At 51.3% G+C, this 18,751-nt stretch overlaps 1 protein-coding gene across 6 annotated transcripts in view; it reads left to right on the top strand.

The window, feature by feature from the left end:
• The window catches only part of LOC118910821 (B1 bradykinin receptor-like), a 53,042-nt gene that overhangs the window by 24,683 nt on the left and 9,608 nt on the right, over positions 1-18,751 (top strand). The window contains exons 3-4 of one of the 6 annotated variants that reach the window (XR_008992401.1): positions 745-7,969; positions 8,277-9,831. The exons of 2 other annotated variants lie outside the window; for them this stretch is intronic. Coding sequence is in view for 1 of the 4 variants with exons in the window: in XM_036882311.2 (XP_036738206.2) it covers positions 745-1,852 (1,108 nt within the window). In the remaining 3 variants the exon portion in view is untranslated. Of the gene's footprint in view, positions 1-744; positions 8,179-8,276; positions 9,832-16,773; positions 16,868-18,751 lie in introns of those variants that run through there. 3 more of the 6 variants (XM_057488162.1, XM_036882311.2, XM_036882313.2) reach the window with 3 other exon arrangements.

Raw genomic sequence — 18,751 nt, 5'->3', positions numbered from 1 at the left:
CATTGTCTCAGATCCCCACCACAACTCTGAGAAGTAGATTTTGTTATTCCCATTTTACAAGGTAGGTCATTGAGGTTCAGAGAGCTTGATTAACTTATCGAAGGTCACACAGCTAATGAATGAGCTGAGATTTGAACACAGGAGAACTGGCTGGTTCCAAAGTGTCTGTCCGCCCTCTCCGTCATGCAACCTCTGATTATCATCAAGCTTCACTGCTGGAGGGGATGCCGCCTTCTGCCAGAAGGAGACTGGTGCGGGCAGATGGGTCATGGTCCCGGAGCCAGGCTGCAATCTCCTTGTCTGGCATGATATCATTTTACTCTTCTAATACATTACTCACCCATGGCCAGGCCGTGAGAGGCTGATAGATGACCAGCAACCTTGGGAGAGGCCCATACGATAAGGAAGGAATGTGTTGCATATCCTCCCATCATGGAAGCTTCAAGAAAGTCCAGGGTCCAAGATTCATGATTGTTAGTGCTGGTGCTGGATGCTGGCCAAGGAGACACCCATTGGAGCCACAAGGCAAAGAATGTGATCTCTCAGTTTAGACCCAAGGAGCAGGGGTGTCTCGCTAAGACCCACCTGGACCGGAGCCTCTGAGCAGCTGCAGAAAAGGCCTGAATGCCACCCCTTAGCTCGCCTAGGAGTCGTTTGCTGATCTTCCCTCTCCTCCTGCAACCATTGTTTCTCCTTCCTCTTGTGGCCTCGAGGTGTAACCGCCTCTTTTCCACTTTCTTTCAGCGTGGATATGCTTAACATCACCTCTCATGGCCTTGCATCTGCTCTCAACGGGACCCTTTCCCAGGGCAACTGCCTCCACTCTGACTGGTGGAGCTGGCTCAACGCCATCCAGGCCCCCTTCCTCTGGGTGCTGTTCGTACTGGCGGTGCTAGAGAATGTCTTTGTGCTCAGCGTCTTCTGCCTGCACAAGAGCAGCTGCACGGTGGCAGAGATCTACCTGGGCAACCTGGCCGCGGCAGACCTGATCTTGGCCTGCGGGCTGCCCTTCTGGGCCGTCACCATTGCGAACAATTTCGACTGGCTCTTCGGGGAGATCCTCTGCCGTGTAGTGAACACCATGGTCTACATGAATCTCTACAGCAGCATCTGTTTCCTGATGCTGGTGAGCATCGACCGCTACCTGGCTCTGGTGAAAACCATGTCCATGGGCCGCATGCGCAGGGTGCGCTGGGCCAAACTCTACAGCCTGGTGATCTGGGGGTGCACGCTGCTCCTGAGCTCTCCCATGCTGGCCTTCCGGACCATGAAGGAGTATGGAGCCGAGGGCCACAACGTCACGGCCTGCATCATCGTCTACCCGTCCTGCTCCTGGGAGGTGTTCACCAACGTCCTCCTGAACTCTGTGGGCTTCCTCCTGCCCCTGAGCATCATCACCTTCTGCACGGTGCAGATCATGCAGGTCCTGCGGAACAATGAGATGCAGAAGTTCAAGGAGATCCAGACAGAGAGGAAGGCCACGGTGCTGGTCCTGGCTGTGCTGCTGCTGTTCATCATCTGCTGGCTGCCCTTCCAGATCAGCACCTTCCTGGACACGCTGCTGCGCCTCAAGATCCTCTCCAGCTGCTGGGACGAGCACATCACCGACATCCTGACACAGATCGCCTCTTACATAGCCTATAGCAACAGCTGCCTCAACCCCCTGGTGTACGTGATCGTGGGCAAGCACTTCCGCAAGAAGGCATGGGAGGTATACCAGAGACTATGCCAGAAGGGGGGCTGCGTGTCAGAGTCCAGCCAGATGGAGAACTCCATGGGCACCCTGCGGACCTCTATCTCGGTGGAGCGCCAGATCCACAAATTGCCAGAGTGGGTGGGGAGCAGCCAGTGAGTGGATGCCAGTGGCGCTTCTGTTCTCGTGTGTGGACCGATGGACAGTTGCTCTTCAAGATGCCCCCAAGAAGGAACGGAAGGCATCCAATGTGTGAGCTGGGGCCGTGAGCCGGTGTCTTCAGTAAAACACAGGAGTGTGATTCCTGGCCTGCCCAGGGCGCAGCAAGCAAGGTCTTGGGGACGGAGCGACCTTGTGCACTGCCACGGACTCCATAAATACAATAGTATTATGGTCCCTCTTTGCTGCCACCCCTGGCCCAGTCTGCCCCTTCCCAGGCGTGGAGGGAACCTGGGGACAGGGACAGGAATAACGGAGCTTCCTGCCCATGTGGTGTTCCACTCTGACCCTTCGCGACAGCTCAGATCCCCCAGAGAAACTGCCAGCCAGCTGTGGTGCGGTGGCTGAGTGCACCCACGGGGGCTGCCTTACCTCCCTGAGATCCACTCGGCTAGGGCTCTGGAGAATGATTCAGGTTAATGAAGGCTCAACTCATCCCTAAACCACGGGATCCGGGTAAGAACCCGGAAACTAGGATTCTGTTGCTCACCTCACCCTTGAATGAGCTGCTCCATGCTAAAGAAGACCAAAGTAAGCACCAGCCTACCTATGCAGCAATTTCTGTATGCGCAGCATCGAGCCCTGCGGGCCAGAGGAAAGAAGAAAATGCAGGCTCTGTTTTGAAAGAACTTGCAAACTCAAGGGGTGACCGAGCTCTTGCAGCCTCTGCAGGCTGCTCTATGCTGTGGTCAAGCAAGGCGCTCTGGACGGTACAGAAGAGGGGGTGAGGAGCCTGGTGCCCCGGTCCAGCTGAGAACTAGTTGCATATCACCTTGTCCCTGCCTCAGTTTCCTCCTCTGTGACACGACATTGTTGTAACACGTAAAGGAAGTAACAGGAAGAGAAGTTCTTTGAAAAATGAAAGGTGCTATGTAAATCTGAGGCATTATTATGCACACAGAATGGGAATAAATTTATTATAAAGAAAAAGACATTGGTGTAGCAACGGCTCTGTAGAGGAGTGTCAGAACTGTAGCTGATGGTGTGCAAAGTGCCTATTAGTGCGCCCACAGTAACATCAGCTCCTTCTACCTTTCCTTCCCACCACTGTCCCGCCAACACATGCACACACAGAAGCTTTGGGGGAAAGGCCACCCCTTCAATGTCTGATGTGTGATGGGCCAGAGAGATTTCTGATTAGACTTGCCTGGGAATCACACGCTCAGACCCTCACCGCAGGTGGAGGGCAGACAGCTGTCAGGAGTCCAGGCCCGCCTGTGATGGACCTCATGTCAGCAACCAAGCGCATCAACCAATGGTTTATTTAAGGCCCAACAGGGACCACCCAAGGGCAGCTGACCACTGATGTGTCACGGAGGTCATTTACCCCAAAGCTTTGCTCTAGGACCAAGTTCCCCTACTCGGAAGGCTGAGTGCCTGGCAGGTGCCCCTGGCCAACACGACCTGATTTCACAGCTGGGCAGCCTGAGCCCAGGCACATGCCATCTTGAAGCAGCTCTGGGAACAAGGCCCCTCGTGATAAACAGACCCAGACTGAAGAGAAACAGGAGAATGCCGGCCTCACATTTGCTCATAGAACCAGCAGCAGAGGGATCGTCGCTCAGCACCGGATGGGAGGGACAGGGAGGTGGGCGGGGCGGTGGGCAGCCCCAGGGGCCAGGCAAGAGGTGGCTGGACCAGCATCCTTGGCCCCAAACCCCAGGTACCCCAGGGGAATTCATTTCTTCTTTTTCTACCCGTCTTATAGTCTGCTTCTTGCTGCCAGCACCATGCCAAGTCCATGGGGTGGTTGGATGAAGCACCACCCAGCCGCTCAGAGCCTAGGCAGGGAGGGGCCCTCAGCGGCAGCCCCCCAACAGCTCGCTCACTCACTAAATAAGTGAGTACTTGGTAGCCAGCTCTCTGAGGAGGAGAGAACCTGGGACCCAGGAGGGTTTGGATGGCAGAGAGTGCGTAAATCCTGACCCATTCAGCTCTGGATCTTAAAACAAAAAGGGTCAAAAAAGATCCCCTCCCCATCCCAGCCTTTTGTTGCCTGCCATTCACACCCCTTTACCCCACTAAACACACACCCTTGTGGCTGGAGAAAGAAAACAGATGAATAAGGAATGAACCCCTTCCTATTAGAATGAAGTCAAGCCATGCACATCCTGTCAGTGGACCACAAAGAGGGCCAAGCTGTGTAGTGCCTGACATTCATCCATCAGCAGGTGTGCACAGGTAGAAGGTCTCCTGGGGGCAGAACCCATCATCATCACAGCCCCGGGTCCCTTGTGATCACTCGAGGGCCCAGACGCGGTCTGAATCGGTCTGCGGGAAGGGGGCTGCCCTGTGGGTTGTGTTGACACCATGATAAAGAACATCTCTCCTACGAAGGCCCTAAAGGGGTGCTACGTTGTGAAGAGGGAGCATTTCGCAAACAATGAGGAATGGATGAGCTGCTTCAAGATGTGTCATTTCTGTACAGGGTACGAGATGGATGAGGAGTTATTGCACAGCTCTTTAACCCGTTACAACTCCCCAGACCCTGAGTTTTGTCCCCTTCCATTTATCTCTGTTCAAACTCCCTAGGGATTCTGTCCCACAGATAAGGGGTGTCCAAGCTTTTGTGATTGTATATCCCTGTAAGTAAAAGGATTTTGATTACCCATACCCAATATGTATCCTTATTAACATGTATTAAAATGTACACTCCCAAATATAGTCAAGTAGAAACTCAAGAAAATTTAACAGCATTTGAAGAATTTCTCGCATCCTACATTCCCACACTAGTAACTCACTACCAGGCTCCCAGGCCCCATGAGGCCCTAGTATCAGAGATGGCAGTGATTCAATCATTCATGCATGCAGTATATCTATTTATTGAGTGCCTTCCATTTAGCCTCCCCTTCAAATCAGGAGTGTCTTCTACAATGTCTAGATTAAACAGTTGTCTAGCCCCTGCTTGCATACTCACTGACATGGGGAACCCATTACCCACTCTATTTTGGGACCGCTTCATCATTCATTTATTCATTCATTCACTCACTCATTAAGCAAAACTTGCATTCTGTGTCTGCAAAGAGTGGCACTGCTCCCTGTACACCTCCATCCACTTATGCCGGAAAGCTGGGCTCGTTGTTATTGCACACTTCCCTTCATCTCTTCTGCCCAATGTATCAGCACCCCTTTTTAGATTCCACCTAAGTGTTCCCCGGATCTATCTGCTTCTTTCTCTTTCCAGCCATCATCTTCTATTGGTCTCCCCATCTGTGTTGCTAACTGCCACCGTCCCCCAATTCTTATTCTCAGCTCAGCAGCCAATAATGTGCTTTAAGAATGCAAATGCAGTCACAGGGAGTGCAAGGAGCAGTGTTTAGGGGCCAAGGCCTTGGAACCAGGCAGACGTGGATGCCGGCTCTGGTTCTAACTGGTTATTAGCTGAGCAGTCTTGGACATATCACTTATCCTTTCCGAGTCTACATTTCCTCACCAGTAAAATGGGAATAATAATGGATCTGCCTCGTAGAACTATTAACAGGGTTAATGTGTGAGTGTTCAGCACCATGCCTGGTACAGAGCTGGCACTCAAGATGTGTGAGCTGCCACGATGCTGATGGCGATGGTGACGGCGGCCCTCCGTGAGCTGGTCTCGGCCTTGTCTTTCTCCCTTTCTCTCCCTCCTGGCTCATCTCTGCCCTCTAGCCGTATTGGATGCATGCGCTTGGGCAGAGTCCAGCACGTATTCCACTCCCCCTCCAGTGCCCACATTTCCCACACAGCCTGCATCCCTCACCCACAGCTCTGAGCTTAGAGAAAGTTGCCCACAAGTGCCCAAGGGACTTTACTCACAGCTGTGAGCACGACTCAAGGAAGTCTGTGATTCAGAGGAAAGCCACTGGCTGGAAACTCAAGCAGGGCTCTCAAGGGACAGACGGTCTGGGAGAACATTCCTCCCTTCTCCCTGCACCCCGGCCAGGCAGCATGAGCGGCCCCTCTGCTCCTGACTCTCCCTGCCCCCAGCAAGCTGGTGTGATGGGGAGAAGCCCAGGCAGGCCTCTGGCGGACTCACAACCGAGCAAGGGGTCCCACTCCTGAGTCTGCCCTGGTCAGAGCAGCCAAGGGCCTTGGTGCGGAGGCGCAAAATGAATGCCCAGTGGCCCAGCGGGAGCCAATGGGAAACTGCTAGAGATGATGACTGCTGTCAATCTGCAAAGCCACTTGAGTGGTCGTTTTGATTCAGAAGGTGGAGCCTTGACTTGCAGACCCCAGCAGTGTGCTCCACCATCAACTTGTGACCCAGCCCCCAGTGTGACCCCCAGGCCAAATTGAAGAGCCTCTCACAGCTCTGACCTCTGGCCAAGCTCCAGGAGGATGTGGGGGTCAAGGGTAATCGAGGAGGTCACAGTTTGACAATAGCAATGACTGAAAGTTTAACGCTTGGTGTGTGGAATTTTTTGGCTGAAGTCAAAGGAGCCCCATGGAGATGTCTCACTCTGCTGAGCTCCTTTTAGGCTGGAGACCTTTACGAGCACTCAGGTGGGCAGAAGCTCATGTCATCACCAATTCATGATGAGGAAACTGAGGCCCAGAGAGGGATACAACTTGCTAAGGCCATGCAGGTTTTCTGGGGGCGTTCTGGAAGCCCACCTGCCCTCGGTTGCTGTGCCTTAACAGAGGGGTGCAAATTCAGTCACAGACAGAGCCCCCAAGGGGCCTTCCTGCATGAAGAGCTTCTGAGCCAGCCTGTGGACTATTTCTGCCCCAATCAACAGATTGGCATCTCCTGGGCCCTGTGAGCACTAGCTTCCTGCAGAATCCCCTCCCCAGCAGCCTGTGGCTAACACCCTACACTGAGATTTGTTTTTAATAACAGCTTTTTTGAGATATAATTCCCATGCCACACACCCCCACAGCTTTAGTATACTTAGAGAGTTGCACAGCCGGCACTGCTCTCTAATTCCAGAACGCATTCGTCACCCCAAAAAGAAATCCCAAGTCCCATTCCATTAGAGTCATTTTCCATCCCTCCCTCCCCGCAGCCTCTGGTAACCACTAATCTTCATTGTGTCTGTGGGATGGCCTGTCCCAGACAATTCATGTAGATGGAATCAGACAGTACGTGCCTTTGTGTCCAGCTTCTTTCATCTCGCTTATACTGAGATACAACAATTAATTGTAGGGGAGGAATTTGGGAAGCTAGGCCTTGAGTCGCTACCGTGCCACTTACCGTCAGATTGTGGCAAACCCCTCTCCTCCTTCCCCACTCCTCTGCTGGCCTTTGGCCTCAGTTTCCTCAACTGTAAAATGGGCAGGTAACACATTACGTGTGCCTGTCCCCCAGAGCTTGTGACTCTGGAAAGGAGGCTTTGTATCCAGCTCAGCGCCAACATGACAGGGGCGCTGCCCTGGGGCTTGGAGCCAGGTTCCTGGGTCACATCCAGCTCTGCCACGTCCTGCCTGTGGGAATTTGAACAACGTCAGTTAACTTGTCTGAGTTTCCATTTGTTCGCTTAATAAATGAAGATCCAGTTGTTATGAAGAGTAAGTGAGATGAAGGTGGGCCTCATGGGTTGAAAAGTGTTCTTTTCCCCTGAAAATTCATATCCACATGGAACCTCTGAAGAGAAGGGAGTCTTTGCAGAAGTAGTTAAGATGCGGCCATGCTGACCTGAGGTGAGCCCTAAATCCAGTCACTGGGGAGGAGGGCCTAGAAGAAGAGAAGGGATACGGAGACCAGGGAAAAGGCCCCAAGAAGCTGGAGACAGATTGGGCATGGTGCTTTTATAAGCAGGAGTGCCAGGGGCTGCCCAGAACTACCCGGAGCCAGCACAGAGCAGGGGGTGGGGGCTCCCTCAGAGCCTCTAGGAGGAGCCGGCCCCGCCACACCTTGACCATGGACCTTGGGCCTCCTGAACTGAGAGGATGCATTCCTGTTGTTTAGAGCCCCCTGTTCTGTGGCACTTTTATGTGGCAGCCCTAAGAGACCACTGCAGGCATTGTCATAGTTGTAAGTGCTTGCTTACCCTTTGAGATTACCCGTCATGGTCCACACAGACCTCCTTCCCAGCAGCCGAAGGGCTCCTGAGGGTTAGAGACACTGGTTGGTTATAGAAGGTTTCCTGAGAAAGAATAAGATATACCATCCACAAAATGTTAGAGACCTTTTCAAAAGAAGGATACTGAGGCCTTCCCCAAGGTCACACAGGGTGTCAGTGGTGGGCCCAGGGCCCCAGAGTGTGGGCTCTCCAGGCCTGCTAGTGCTGAGTTTAAATACCCCATCTCTGCTGACCCAGGAGCAGAGCTGCCCTGTTTCTCTCTTTCTCCCCCAGGCCCCAAAGGCAGGCTGATAAAGGGAGCCTTGGACCAGGTTAAGAGGAGGCCACAGGCCTGGCTTCCAGCTTCCAAACAGTCCTGCCCCAAGCCTGCCCTGATGGGAGGTTGTTTATAGATGACCCTGAAAGATGGCCCAAGATGGGGTTCTGACGCTCCTCCGGACGCCCTCTCCACAGTGAGTCACTCTTCCAGGCCCATTCAGCAGGCCAGCGATGTATGCCTGTTTCTTCTCTGCAGTCTGGCCGAGCCGGGGTACAGCTTATGTAACCCCTCCTTGTGCAATCGCAAAGTGGTCCGAGCAGACAGCTGCTGTTGGCTGCTGACCAAGGGCCAGGTATGTCACCACACCATCTCACATGATCCCCAAACTCTGAGAAGAGGCCAGCTGCACAGATAATGAAACCGTGGCTCCAGAAGGTGGTATAGGAAATGGTCCAAGTTCACCCAGCTCAACAGTGACGCAGCTAGGATTTATTTATTTGTTTGTTTGTTTTTGTTTGTTTAGGAGAGCAAGGCAGAGGCTTTTATTTAGAGAGAGAGATTGAGGACAGAGCTCCTGGCTCAAGCCAGGAGGGGACAAGAGAGTCCCTGATGCAGCTAGGATTTAAACCCTGGAGAAGTGACTGCAGCCCAGACCTGCCCACCTGTCTTCCAGATCAGAGCTTAAGGACCAGGGTCTTACTTTGGAATCAGAGTTTTTTACAAAATACCTGTCTGCCTGGAGGCAGACAGAGCCTTGACATCTTAGCCAAATGGCTTTTCAGGATAGTCTGACCCTTGCCCTCGTGCCCCATGGGAAAGAGCAGACATCCCATTCTGAGAACTGGAGGCTCCCAGCAGCATCTCCACCCCATTAGCCACTAAATTTTTTCTCTTCAGCTCAGTCCTGACACCATATTCTACAGGGCTAATTTTCCAAATTTAAAGCTATGTTGGTGCCATCATTTACTTCTGCAAAGTTTCCTAAAGTCTCTTACAAAAAAAAAAACCTGGCTCCTGATCGGTCAAGTAAGTCTGACAAATACCCCTACCACATCTTCCTCATGAGGCTCCACAAAGCATAGATGCACACTAAAGGCCCTGAGAAGTCCTGCAGGACAGAGGCCTGCTCCCCCCGGCTTGGTCTAACTGAGGCCTCCACAGACTCCATCTGCACAGAACCTGGTTTTCCCTGGCTGCTCTTCCTGTTCTCTTTGTCCAGCACCTCCTTCTCTATGTGAAGTTTAAATGTTGGAGCACCTCAGTCTTCAGTCTTAAGTTTTCTTCTCAGCTCTCTACATGGTCCCCTTAACTAATCCCAGGCAGGATCACGGCTCTAAACACCATGTGTGATGGTGAGTTTATGTGTCAGTTTGGCTGGGCTCCCGCACCCAGTTATTGGTGAAACCCAAATCTAGGTAGTGCTGGGAAGGTCTTTGGTAGATGAAGCGAGCCCTCACTGTAGGCTGACTGTAAGTAAAGGAGAGTGCCCTGGATAATGTGGGTGGGCCTCACACAGTCATTGGAAGGTCCAAAGAGCAAAAACAGGTTTCCTGGAGAAGAAGGAGCAATTCCGTCTCAAGTCTGCAGCACTGACCCTCAGCCTGAGGTTCCAACCTGCTGGCCTGCTTTCCCGATTTTGGACTTGTTAGCCCCCCCACAGTCACATGAGCTAATTCCTTGAAATAAATATCTTTTTTTTTTTCGGCACTTTTCAGTTTATTGCATGAAGGCATTCCCTTAGTTCACATTAAAAGCAGACCCCAAATGGTTACATCATACAAGCTGTGAAGTTTTTAAACCTGGGACAGAGACAGCAGGGAAATTCTCCTCATTGCAAGGAAATCCTAACTTAAGCTTCAGTGAGTCAAAGCACTTAAGCCCATGAATCTCCAGCTGGTCGTCCTTAGTCAGTCCAGCCCCTACCAGGAACTGGTATGTGTTCTCGCACTGGTCACCCTGTAGATGAATGACTTCTCCATATTCTGGCCACTCAGTTACAGTAAAATTGCAGGCAAATTTCTTCTGAAATGCCTTCACTAGTTTCTTTTTATCATAATCATCAGTGATCCCTTGGACAGTAGTAAGGGTCTTCCTGCCCTTTCTCTGTTGAATTCTTAGGCGGATATAATCCTCAGTGCCAGCAGGAAGCAGACCATCACCCTTACTTGCATCAGAAAAGGGGGAAATGGCCAGTAGAAGGCAACATAGGCAGGTAATGTGGGGGCTCAAGAGGAGGCTGCTGAGTCCTCGGTTGAGGCTCAGTAACTGGCGCCCTTGAAGTAAATATCTTGATGATAGATGATATAGATAGATGACTGATGATAGATAGATGATTGATAGATGATAGATGATAAATAGAGAGAGAGAGAGAGAGAGAGAGATAGAAAGAGAGACAGACAGAGATAGGTAGGTATTCTTTTGGTTCCATCTCTTTGGAGAGCCCTGACTGTACACATCTATGCTGACGACTCTCGAATGTTAGCTCTCTCCCGAGGAATCTTCTCCGATGCCTGACAAAGAGCCCTTAAGGGCATTTCACACACATCTCCAACTTAAGTCCAAAACCAACATTTTGGATCCTTTTCCATCTTCCTCACCTCAGGAAATGGTACCACCCAGTCCCTCCAAGCAGAAGCCCAGAGAAATCTTTGGTTCTCCCTCTTGCCCTCTTCCCACATGCCACGCGCCACCAAGTGCTCCGGGTTCTACCTCCAAACAGCATCTCAGATTCATCCAAACCTCCATCTCTTCTTCTAGTCTTGAAACCTCCCAATCTTTGCCACACAAGAGCTAGGGTGATGTGATTTCAAATGCTGAAACACCTTTTGAGGCTTCCCATTTCTGGCGGATGCGGTGATGGGCCACCCAGATGTTCTTGGGCAATGAAGCTCTTCCTACCCCAGCTGCCAGGAATGCTGCCTATGGGTGGTGCTCAGCTAAAAGCACTGTTTCCCCCAAGGTTCATGCCCTTTCCCCAAGGGTATCCTGCATCTGATAGCTGAGAGAAGGATGGAGAGCCAGCCCTCTTACCCCCAACTTAAGACAGCTTTGAAGGGCCAACCACCCAAGAATCTTCACAGGTGGGCTGAGGCGTCTCTTAAGACTGCCCTGCTGCTCAGTTTCCCCCTTTGTCCAATCCTTCTTTCTCCCCTTTGCTTGCACAGGTACTGAGCCCTTAGCCTTCTGCAACCTGCAATACCATTGGGCCTAGAAAACTCCCAACTCCGTAAGTGCTCCCCCAGGCTGTCTGGGCTGGCCCCACCAGCTACCCACTTCCTCTCCAGCTGTGCCACCCCCTGCACTGCTTCTGCACATGCCTCTTCAGTTCCATGAGCACACTGAGCTGCTGCAGCCTCAGGACTTTTGCTTATGCTGCTCCTTCTGCCTGCATGGAGCTCCTCTTACTTTACAATTGGCTTTTTTTAATACTCCAACTTCCCCTCAGCCTCACGGGCCTCCCTAAATAGGAATCCGTATATGCTCTCGGTTTTGCAGAATTCTACATCCTGTTCTGTTTCTTATGCATCTCACCACGATTACAATTCTATGTGGCTTTCTCTGCTTGTCTGCCTCTGTCATATGTCTGTAGCCCCACTAAGGGCTGCAACAGTCTCGGGTAACCCTGAGTCTTCAAGGAGAGGTGCAAGTCAGGGTCAACATTTTCAGTGCTTCTTTGGGGTTTTGCAGCCCATAGAAGCATTCCGTATCATGCAAACCAACAAGGTTTATGTTAAAGATAAATGCTCATAACATCAATTCCATGTCTATCAAAAACATCATATGAGAACTGCTGGTTTCTAAGGGCAACAAATCTTATTTCATGACCCCAACTTTTGCTGTACACATGGCCCAGTTAGGCATCCAGGCTGACCGGAAATGATATAAGAGGTTTTTCCAAATGGGTGCTTTCTGCCAAATGACACAGAGAAAGGTCCTAAAACTGGGAAAAGCTACATCAACACACACACATTCACCTTATTCTGTGAACGTCTCTATGTGATACTGACATTTTCCATGCATTTATTTGATCATCTTCACAACAGCTTGCGAAGTGGGCAGGGCATGTTCCCAGATGAAAAAACCTGAGGGCCAGAGCATATCCAGGACTGCCTGGACCCCCCGGCCCTCTTTTAAGGGAGCTTATGGATAGGCTGGCTCCATTTCTCTGTACCTGGACTCTCAGAGAACCCCTCAATCTGGGCTGAAACGGTTTAATCCTCTTCCCTGCACCAGACCCAGAACCTCTTGGGGCACCCCAGCCCAGAGCCTGCCCAAGGGTAAGGCTAAGCGATGCTCAGAGAAGGAATGAATAAATCGGGGTGTGGGACTTGAATCTGGGCTTTTTGACTCCAGTTTCCAAGTGAGGCTTCCGCAAACACATTTGTGCACATGTGTATTTATAATTTGCATGCTGATCCTTCTCCCTGCAATGTTTGTTTTTCTCAGCTTGTCAATGCCAAGCTCCTAGTCATCTCTCAAAACCCAGTTTAAATGTCCCTCCACTGCAAATTCGTCTTTAATTCCGCCTTGAGCCAAATTAAATTCCCTCAGTCTTCATACTTGGGTACAGCCCTGGCGCGTCACGGCCGCTTTGCATTCCACGATGTGTAGTCACGGGCTGTCTGCCTGTCCTTGTCCTCGGCCAGACAAGGAGAGGGCTTTGTTCATCTCTGTCCCTCCGTGCCCACACAGGGCCTGGTGCCCACAGAGGATTCGGGACATGTGTGTTGACATAGAGACAAACTATTGATATTCTCACATATAAATAAATAGGGTTATAAATTCATTCAGCAAATATTTGTTGAGCACATCAACCCTGTTGTAGGACTTGAAAGTATGACTTTAATCAAGGGAGATAAACCCCTTCCTGGCAGAGCTCATGTTCTAGAGGGAGAGACAGGGAGTAAAAAATAAACAACAGATGTATCCAGGTGATGATAAGGGTTATGGCAACAATGAAGGCGGGCAAGCAGAGGAAAGGTCATTTCAGGGACATCTCCCTGATAAGGGGGGGCAGGTGGGGAGCAGACAGACCTGTGGGAAGGGTGTTCCCAGCAGAGGGAAGGCCTGCGCAGGGCAGAGCAAGGAGCAGGGGAGCCCGGGAGGGACGCTCCGCCGAGCCCCAGGGCCAGGCCTGGGCTGCCGTGCAGGCCACTGCCAAGTCTGAGTGTTCGCCGGGGCCTGAGCCCGGTGCAGCGGGCGGCTTCAAGCAGAGACGGGACCCGCTCTGCGGGGACCTTAGAACCTAGATGAGGCCGGCGGATGGTGCCTGGCCGCACGTCTCTTCGGAGTGCTGGCCTGAGAGGCTTCCTGAGCGCCAGCCCCTGGCCTGGGCTGTGTTAGATGTGGGACTCTCCTGGCTCTCCTAAGAGGAGAAAGCCTTCATCTCCCAATCTGGCCGGCGCAGGACAGGGAGTTTTAGGTAGGTTTTGTGTTAACTTCCCTGGTGTGTGGAGCCCCTGGCCCAGTGCAGCTGTTTCTGCTGAGTGGCCAGCGCCCAAGCCCTTCACTCTAAATGGCCATGGACTCCGGCCAGGGCAGCCCCTGCCTGAAGGCCCAGGACACGCTCCAGTCAGCAACAGTCCCCGTCGGTTTCCAGGTATTTGAGCTTTCTTAAACCTGTATTTAGGGTTTTATTTTTATTCCCTTACATCTTGCGGCCTTACTCTCGCGCTGCCCCTCCCCACTCACATCACGGGGCACATGGCATGCTCTTCTCTGCCGGCGTTTGCCACACTACACGTTTGTTCGCTCACCTCCGTCCCCTGGAAGCCAGCACGTGCCGGCACCACACAGGTGCTCCCTATGAGTCTGCAGAGTAGAAGGAGGCACACTGAGACCTGTGCTGGCACAGGGGCCTGGAAGGACGGACAGGCATTCGGTGGGGAGTGGAGAGGTAGTCATTTCCAACACGCGTTCAGGGGAAGGCGAGTCCAGATGCATTAGGAGCCCATGAGCACCTCCCTCTGCCAGAACAAAAGACCCAGCTGGAGGGTGGCTCTGGGGTTACAGCAGGACCATGGAGGGGTCCGTGAATTCGAAGGGGCTGGGCCATTGTTCTGTGAAGTGATGAAATCCAAGTGCTCCTGGAATATTCATCTAGCACAAGGGAAGACTGAAGGGAAAATAGCCAGAAGGCAAGGAGATCAGTTTGGAGTTCTTTGTTGCAGACGTATTTGCTGCATGAGCGTCTATAACCTAAGGCAGGAGGAAGGCTTAAAAGAAGAGAAAGAGTACCAGCCGGACAAGGACTAGCCCCTCCCCCCGCCTTTGGTCCTGACAAGAGCTTGCCTGCTGCGGTTTTCTTCTTCACCTGCAAGTGGAGCTAATAATGGGGTCACAGAACCCTGCTGATGCTCAGAGTCTAGATGTGGAGATGTGCTGACCGAAATATACTTGAAGAACCTGCTGGATGTGACCAGGAAGGAGAGGAGCAGGTGTCTCCTGGACATCTTAAAATTGTGGAAGCAGGGGGAAAAAAAAACAGAACATTCCAAGGATCAGTAGCCAACGTGTGTTTTAGGGAGGCTCTAGGGACAGAAGAACTGGAAAGTGACCCTGACCATCACAGTGAGGGTCTGTGACCCGTGTGTCCCCAAGGTCCTCAAGCTCCAGCTCACCTTCGCTTGAATATGCATCAAGCACAGTCTGAAATACCTCCATGCCTGGGAAATCCAGCTCACCCAGAACCCCCTGCATTAGCACAAGGACCACCCACGGAAGGCTGACCTGGCCGCCGAGCTGGCCGGCCTGTCCAGCTCCAGATGGAGCTGGGGGGTCTCTGCTGGCTGCTTCATGCCGAATAGCAGTCTTTTTGTTGTGATCTTCTCCCTCCCCGCTCCCCGCAGGTGCCCTGCACCTGGAAGACCTCCAGCTCACCTTCTCACACTCAGCTTCCTGCCATCTCTGTGTTATAGGTCCCTGTGGTTCCTTTGTAGACTTGGCCTTCCCTCACCCTGACCTCAGCCCTCCACTCAACACAGCCTCAGAGGCAGAGGGAGGCTCTCTCCTCCCCTGGACCAAGGCGGCTTCCCATTTCACACCCTGGGTAATCCATTTTCCTAAAAACTTTCCATTCCGCCCAAGGGGTGGGGCCCTCACAGCCTTGGCAAGGCTGCCACAGAAGCACTTCCTGAAGTCCAGCTTACTTCACGCTTGCTAGGGGCATGCGGGGCACCAACAGTGCTGGCCGTGTGGCCCCGCCACATGCAGGCCATGTCTCAGCCTGTCCTTGGCCTGAGCAAAGCCAGGAGTAGATCGCCACCCCCCACTTCCATCAGAACTGGTCTCAACATCTCCCTTGAGCAAATATGTGCTTGGGCAAGGAAGTACCTCCTAAGAACTGATAGTTTTCAGAAGCAGTCCAGTCTAAACTCATAGTAAAGGGAGAAAAGACAACCAATTTCTAGCTGGCAAGACCCAGGTTTACATGACTAATAAGGAAGAACTGAGATTTAGAGCCTTTCTCTGGATAAATCTACCCCAAAATGATGGCAGACACTCACCTAACAGCCACATGACTAAAAAGTCCCCGGTCTCTCCAGATTTGAAGGGACCTTCCCCAAAGACAAATTCCAGCTTCCTCTCTAAAACATACATCTTCTACTGATCCTTGAAATGTTCTTTTTCCCACCCTGCCTCCACTATTCTAAGATGTCCAGCAGAAAACTGTTAGAAAATTCAAAAGGGTGATTTGTCCCCACTGAGGTGTCAGTATAGAAAAAGGAGACGCTCCAGGAAAGCCAGATTCTGGAACGTTTTCTGACCCAGATACATTGGGTTCAAAGGGACATCAAGAGGTGACATGGGACATCCGGAGGCAGGACTCGGACGCGGGTAGGGCTGAGGGCCTGAGATTTGGTGGCCCAGCTTTCCAGAAGCCAGAATTCAAGCCTGGTGTGGTTGTGCTCTCCTGCATTTAGGGAGGGAGCTTGAAATATCTTAATTTTTAGGAGTGAGGGTAAGTGGCACTCAGGTCAAGGATCTTAAGGCCTGGCTCTCAAAGAGGGCCAGAAATTTCCATCCGAACATGAGGTTTTGAGTAGTTCAACTTGATATTTGCAGACTTACATCAAAGATGGACTTCAGATCTGCCAGGGAAGCATAGCAAAAAGTGCATTTGATCTTACTCAAGTCTGGACGTTGCATGAGTCAAATTTTTCCTAGCTTACTGTTTGTTTAATAGGGTCCACACTGATGGATTCTTGGCAATGTATCCTTCATGACCAAAACTCAGATGGAGCCATTCAAGTCAGCTCCCAAGCAAGCTGCCGCAAAACCCTGGGCATTCAAGACCCCCTGAGGAACGGAGCAAAGCCATTTCTCAATGTCCGTGATGCACATGAGGCTCGTAGGGACTCAGCAATGCCAAAGTGTGTTTTAAGGGCATTTTGCCTAACATACATTCTTGGGTAGGGTTGTGCACCTCCTCAGCCCCCTAAGTAAAGAGGGGAAACGTAGCTAAATAATCTCTTGCCAGCCCCAAAGTGCAAAGCAGCTTTTCTTTCAAAACCCCAGCTCGCTTCCTCCATCTGAAAGACGCGTTTTCGGCAATCCCTCCGATGACATCACTGGGGCAGAGGCTACATAAGTTAACGCCACTCCTTTTCTACCGTGCTACAGAACAGAAAACACATCCACAGGCAGCGCTTGCCATCAGAAAGCCTCGCTGAAGTGGTGAGCTCTTTCGTGGTCTCAGTAAGTAAATGACCTTTTTTTTTTTATTTCCCTTGTGAGATTAAGACATAAGAGGAGGTCCGTGTCTCTCAGAAGAAACAACCAAAAAAAAGGCTTCCTTTAACAACTAAATATCAGCAGTAATATTCAGGTTTCTGTTATGTCTTTTTAAAACATATTTTCTTAAAAACAATTAAGAGGCTTGTATTCCATGCTTCCTTTGGGTGATGATTGTTTTCCAGAAGAGAAGGAAAGAGAGTGTTTGGAATGGCTTGTGAGGGTTCCAGCAGCCCTTTATATCAAGGGTAAATGAAACATATAGAGGCTGAATATTAGAGCCTCACGTGGACTCTGACCAGTTATAATCTACAAATTCTGATTTATAAACATTAAATCCATTTCCCCAAGGTCACTGACAGGATCTCATAACTGGTTGTGTAATTTTTAGCTTGAAAATAGCATCATATAAAGTGACCGTGCTGACGTTCTTTAATATCTGTGTCTATAATTCAAATGCCTCAGTCATCACCCCATTGTTGAAATTGGGATTAATTTTAAGAAGGCTAATTTGTTGAAGAAGTCACACTGCCTCCCTAGTGGCACGTGCCAACATTAAAAGGTGCAGAACTCAGAAAAATACCATATAGAAATTACAGAACCATCGTCTCTGGTAGACTTGCCCAATGTCACCTCTGAGTTTTTCAGATAGGATCAAATATGACTAATAATATCAATAGCTGCTATTTATTGAGCATCTACTATGAGCTAGGCAAATACCAGAGCTAAAATTAAAAACTGGTAAGGAAGATATCTAGGAGGAATTCTGGTCAACATATGACACAGGCAACAGCTGCAAAAGACACCCCTTTACAAATAAACCCAGCTTGGGCAGACACATGCCGTGGCTACAGTGGCCTCAGACACAGCCAGGTCCTGTGGGGCAGAGAGCCAATCAGATTCGAGCTGCTGGTGCCCCGTGTGGCGCACCCTGATTTCCTGGGCACAGTGAAGCCTCACCCCCTGCGTTAATTTGTTATTGCTGCTGTAACAAATTAGCACAAATTTCGTGACTTAAAACAACACAAATGTATTATCTTACAGTTTGGAGGTCAGAAGTTCAAAATCGGTCCCGTTGAGCTAAGGTCCAGGTGTCCGGGGAGCTGGGCTCCTTCTGGAGGCCCCAGGGGAGAATCCGTCCCGGCGTCTCCAGCTTCTAGAGGCCACCTGTGTTCCTTGGCTTGTGGCCCAGTCCTCCCTCTTCAAAGCCAGCTGCAGAGCATCTTCCAGCCTCGTTCTCTCTGACTCTGAACCCCTGCCTCCCTCTCTTGCTTTCAAGTGGAATCATTTCCACTTGTGATGACATTAAGCCCACTCCATGATCTGGATCATCTCCCCTTCTTGAGGTCCTTAACTTTTTACCATGTAAGGTAACATATTTGCAGGACCAGGAGGTGGGCATATTTGGGGTCCGGTGTTCTGCTGACCCCACTGCCTCCAGCCCTGTGTCCCTGGGGTGGGGTGGTGCCTGGGCAGCTCCTGTCTTTCACTGACCCTGTGGTCTTTCAAGAGGACCCAGGAGCTGGGCCCCCTCCCACTGTCACCCACGAGCCACCCTCTCCTGCCCAGACACCCACACCTCAGAGGGGACACTTGCCCTTCCCTGCATGTTCAAGGACACCTGGAGAGAGAGAGGGAGGAGGCAAGCCAGTCACATTCGTGGGCTCTCCGCCTCCACGGTGCATCCCCTCCCCTCTCTGCCTGTTCCTTCCTAAACCTGCTGGTGGTTAAGGCCCAGAGGCTGCAGACAAATGAGAATGCCACGGCCACCAACCGGGACCGTGGAACTCAGCCCTCCAGAATTTGGTACCTTACTTCCCTGCAGGTCTGGGTCCCAGGTAATCGCTG

This window comes from Manis pentadactyla, chromosome 11 (assembly GCF_030020395.1).
Source record: "Manis pentadactyla isolate mManPen7 chromosome 11, mManPen7.hap1, whole genome shotgun sequence".
Classification (NCBI taxonomy): Eukaryota; Metazoa; Chordata; class Mammalia; order Pholidota; family Manidae; genus Manis; species Manis pentadactyla.
This window is presented reverse-complemented; position numbering and strand designations above follow the sequence as displayed.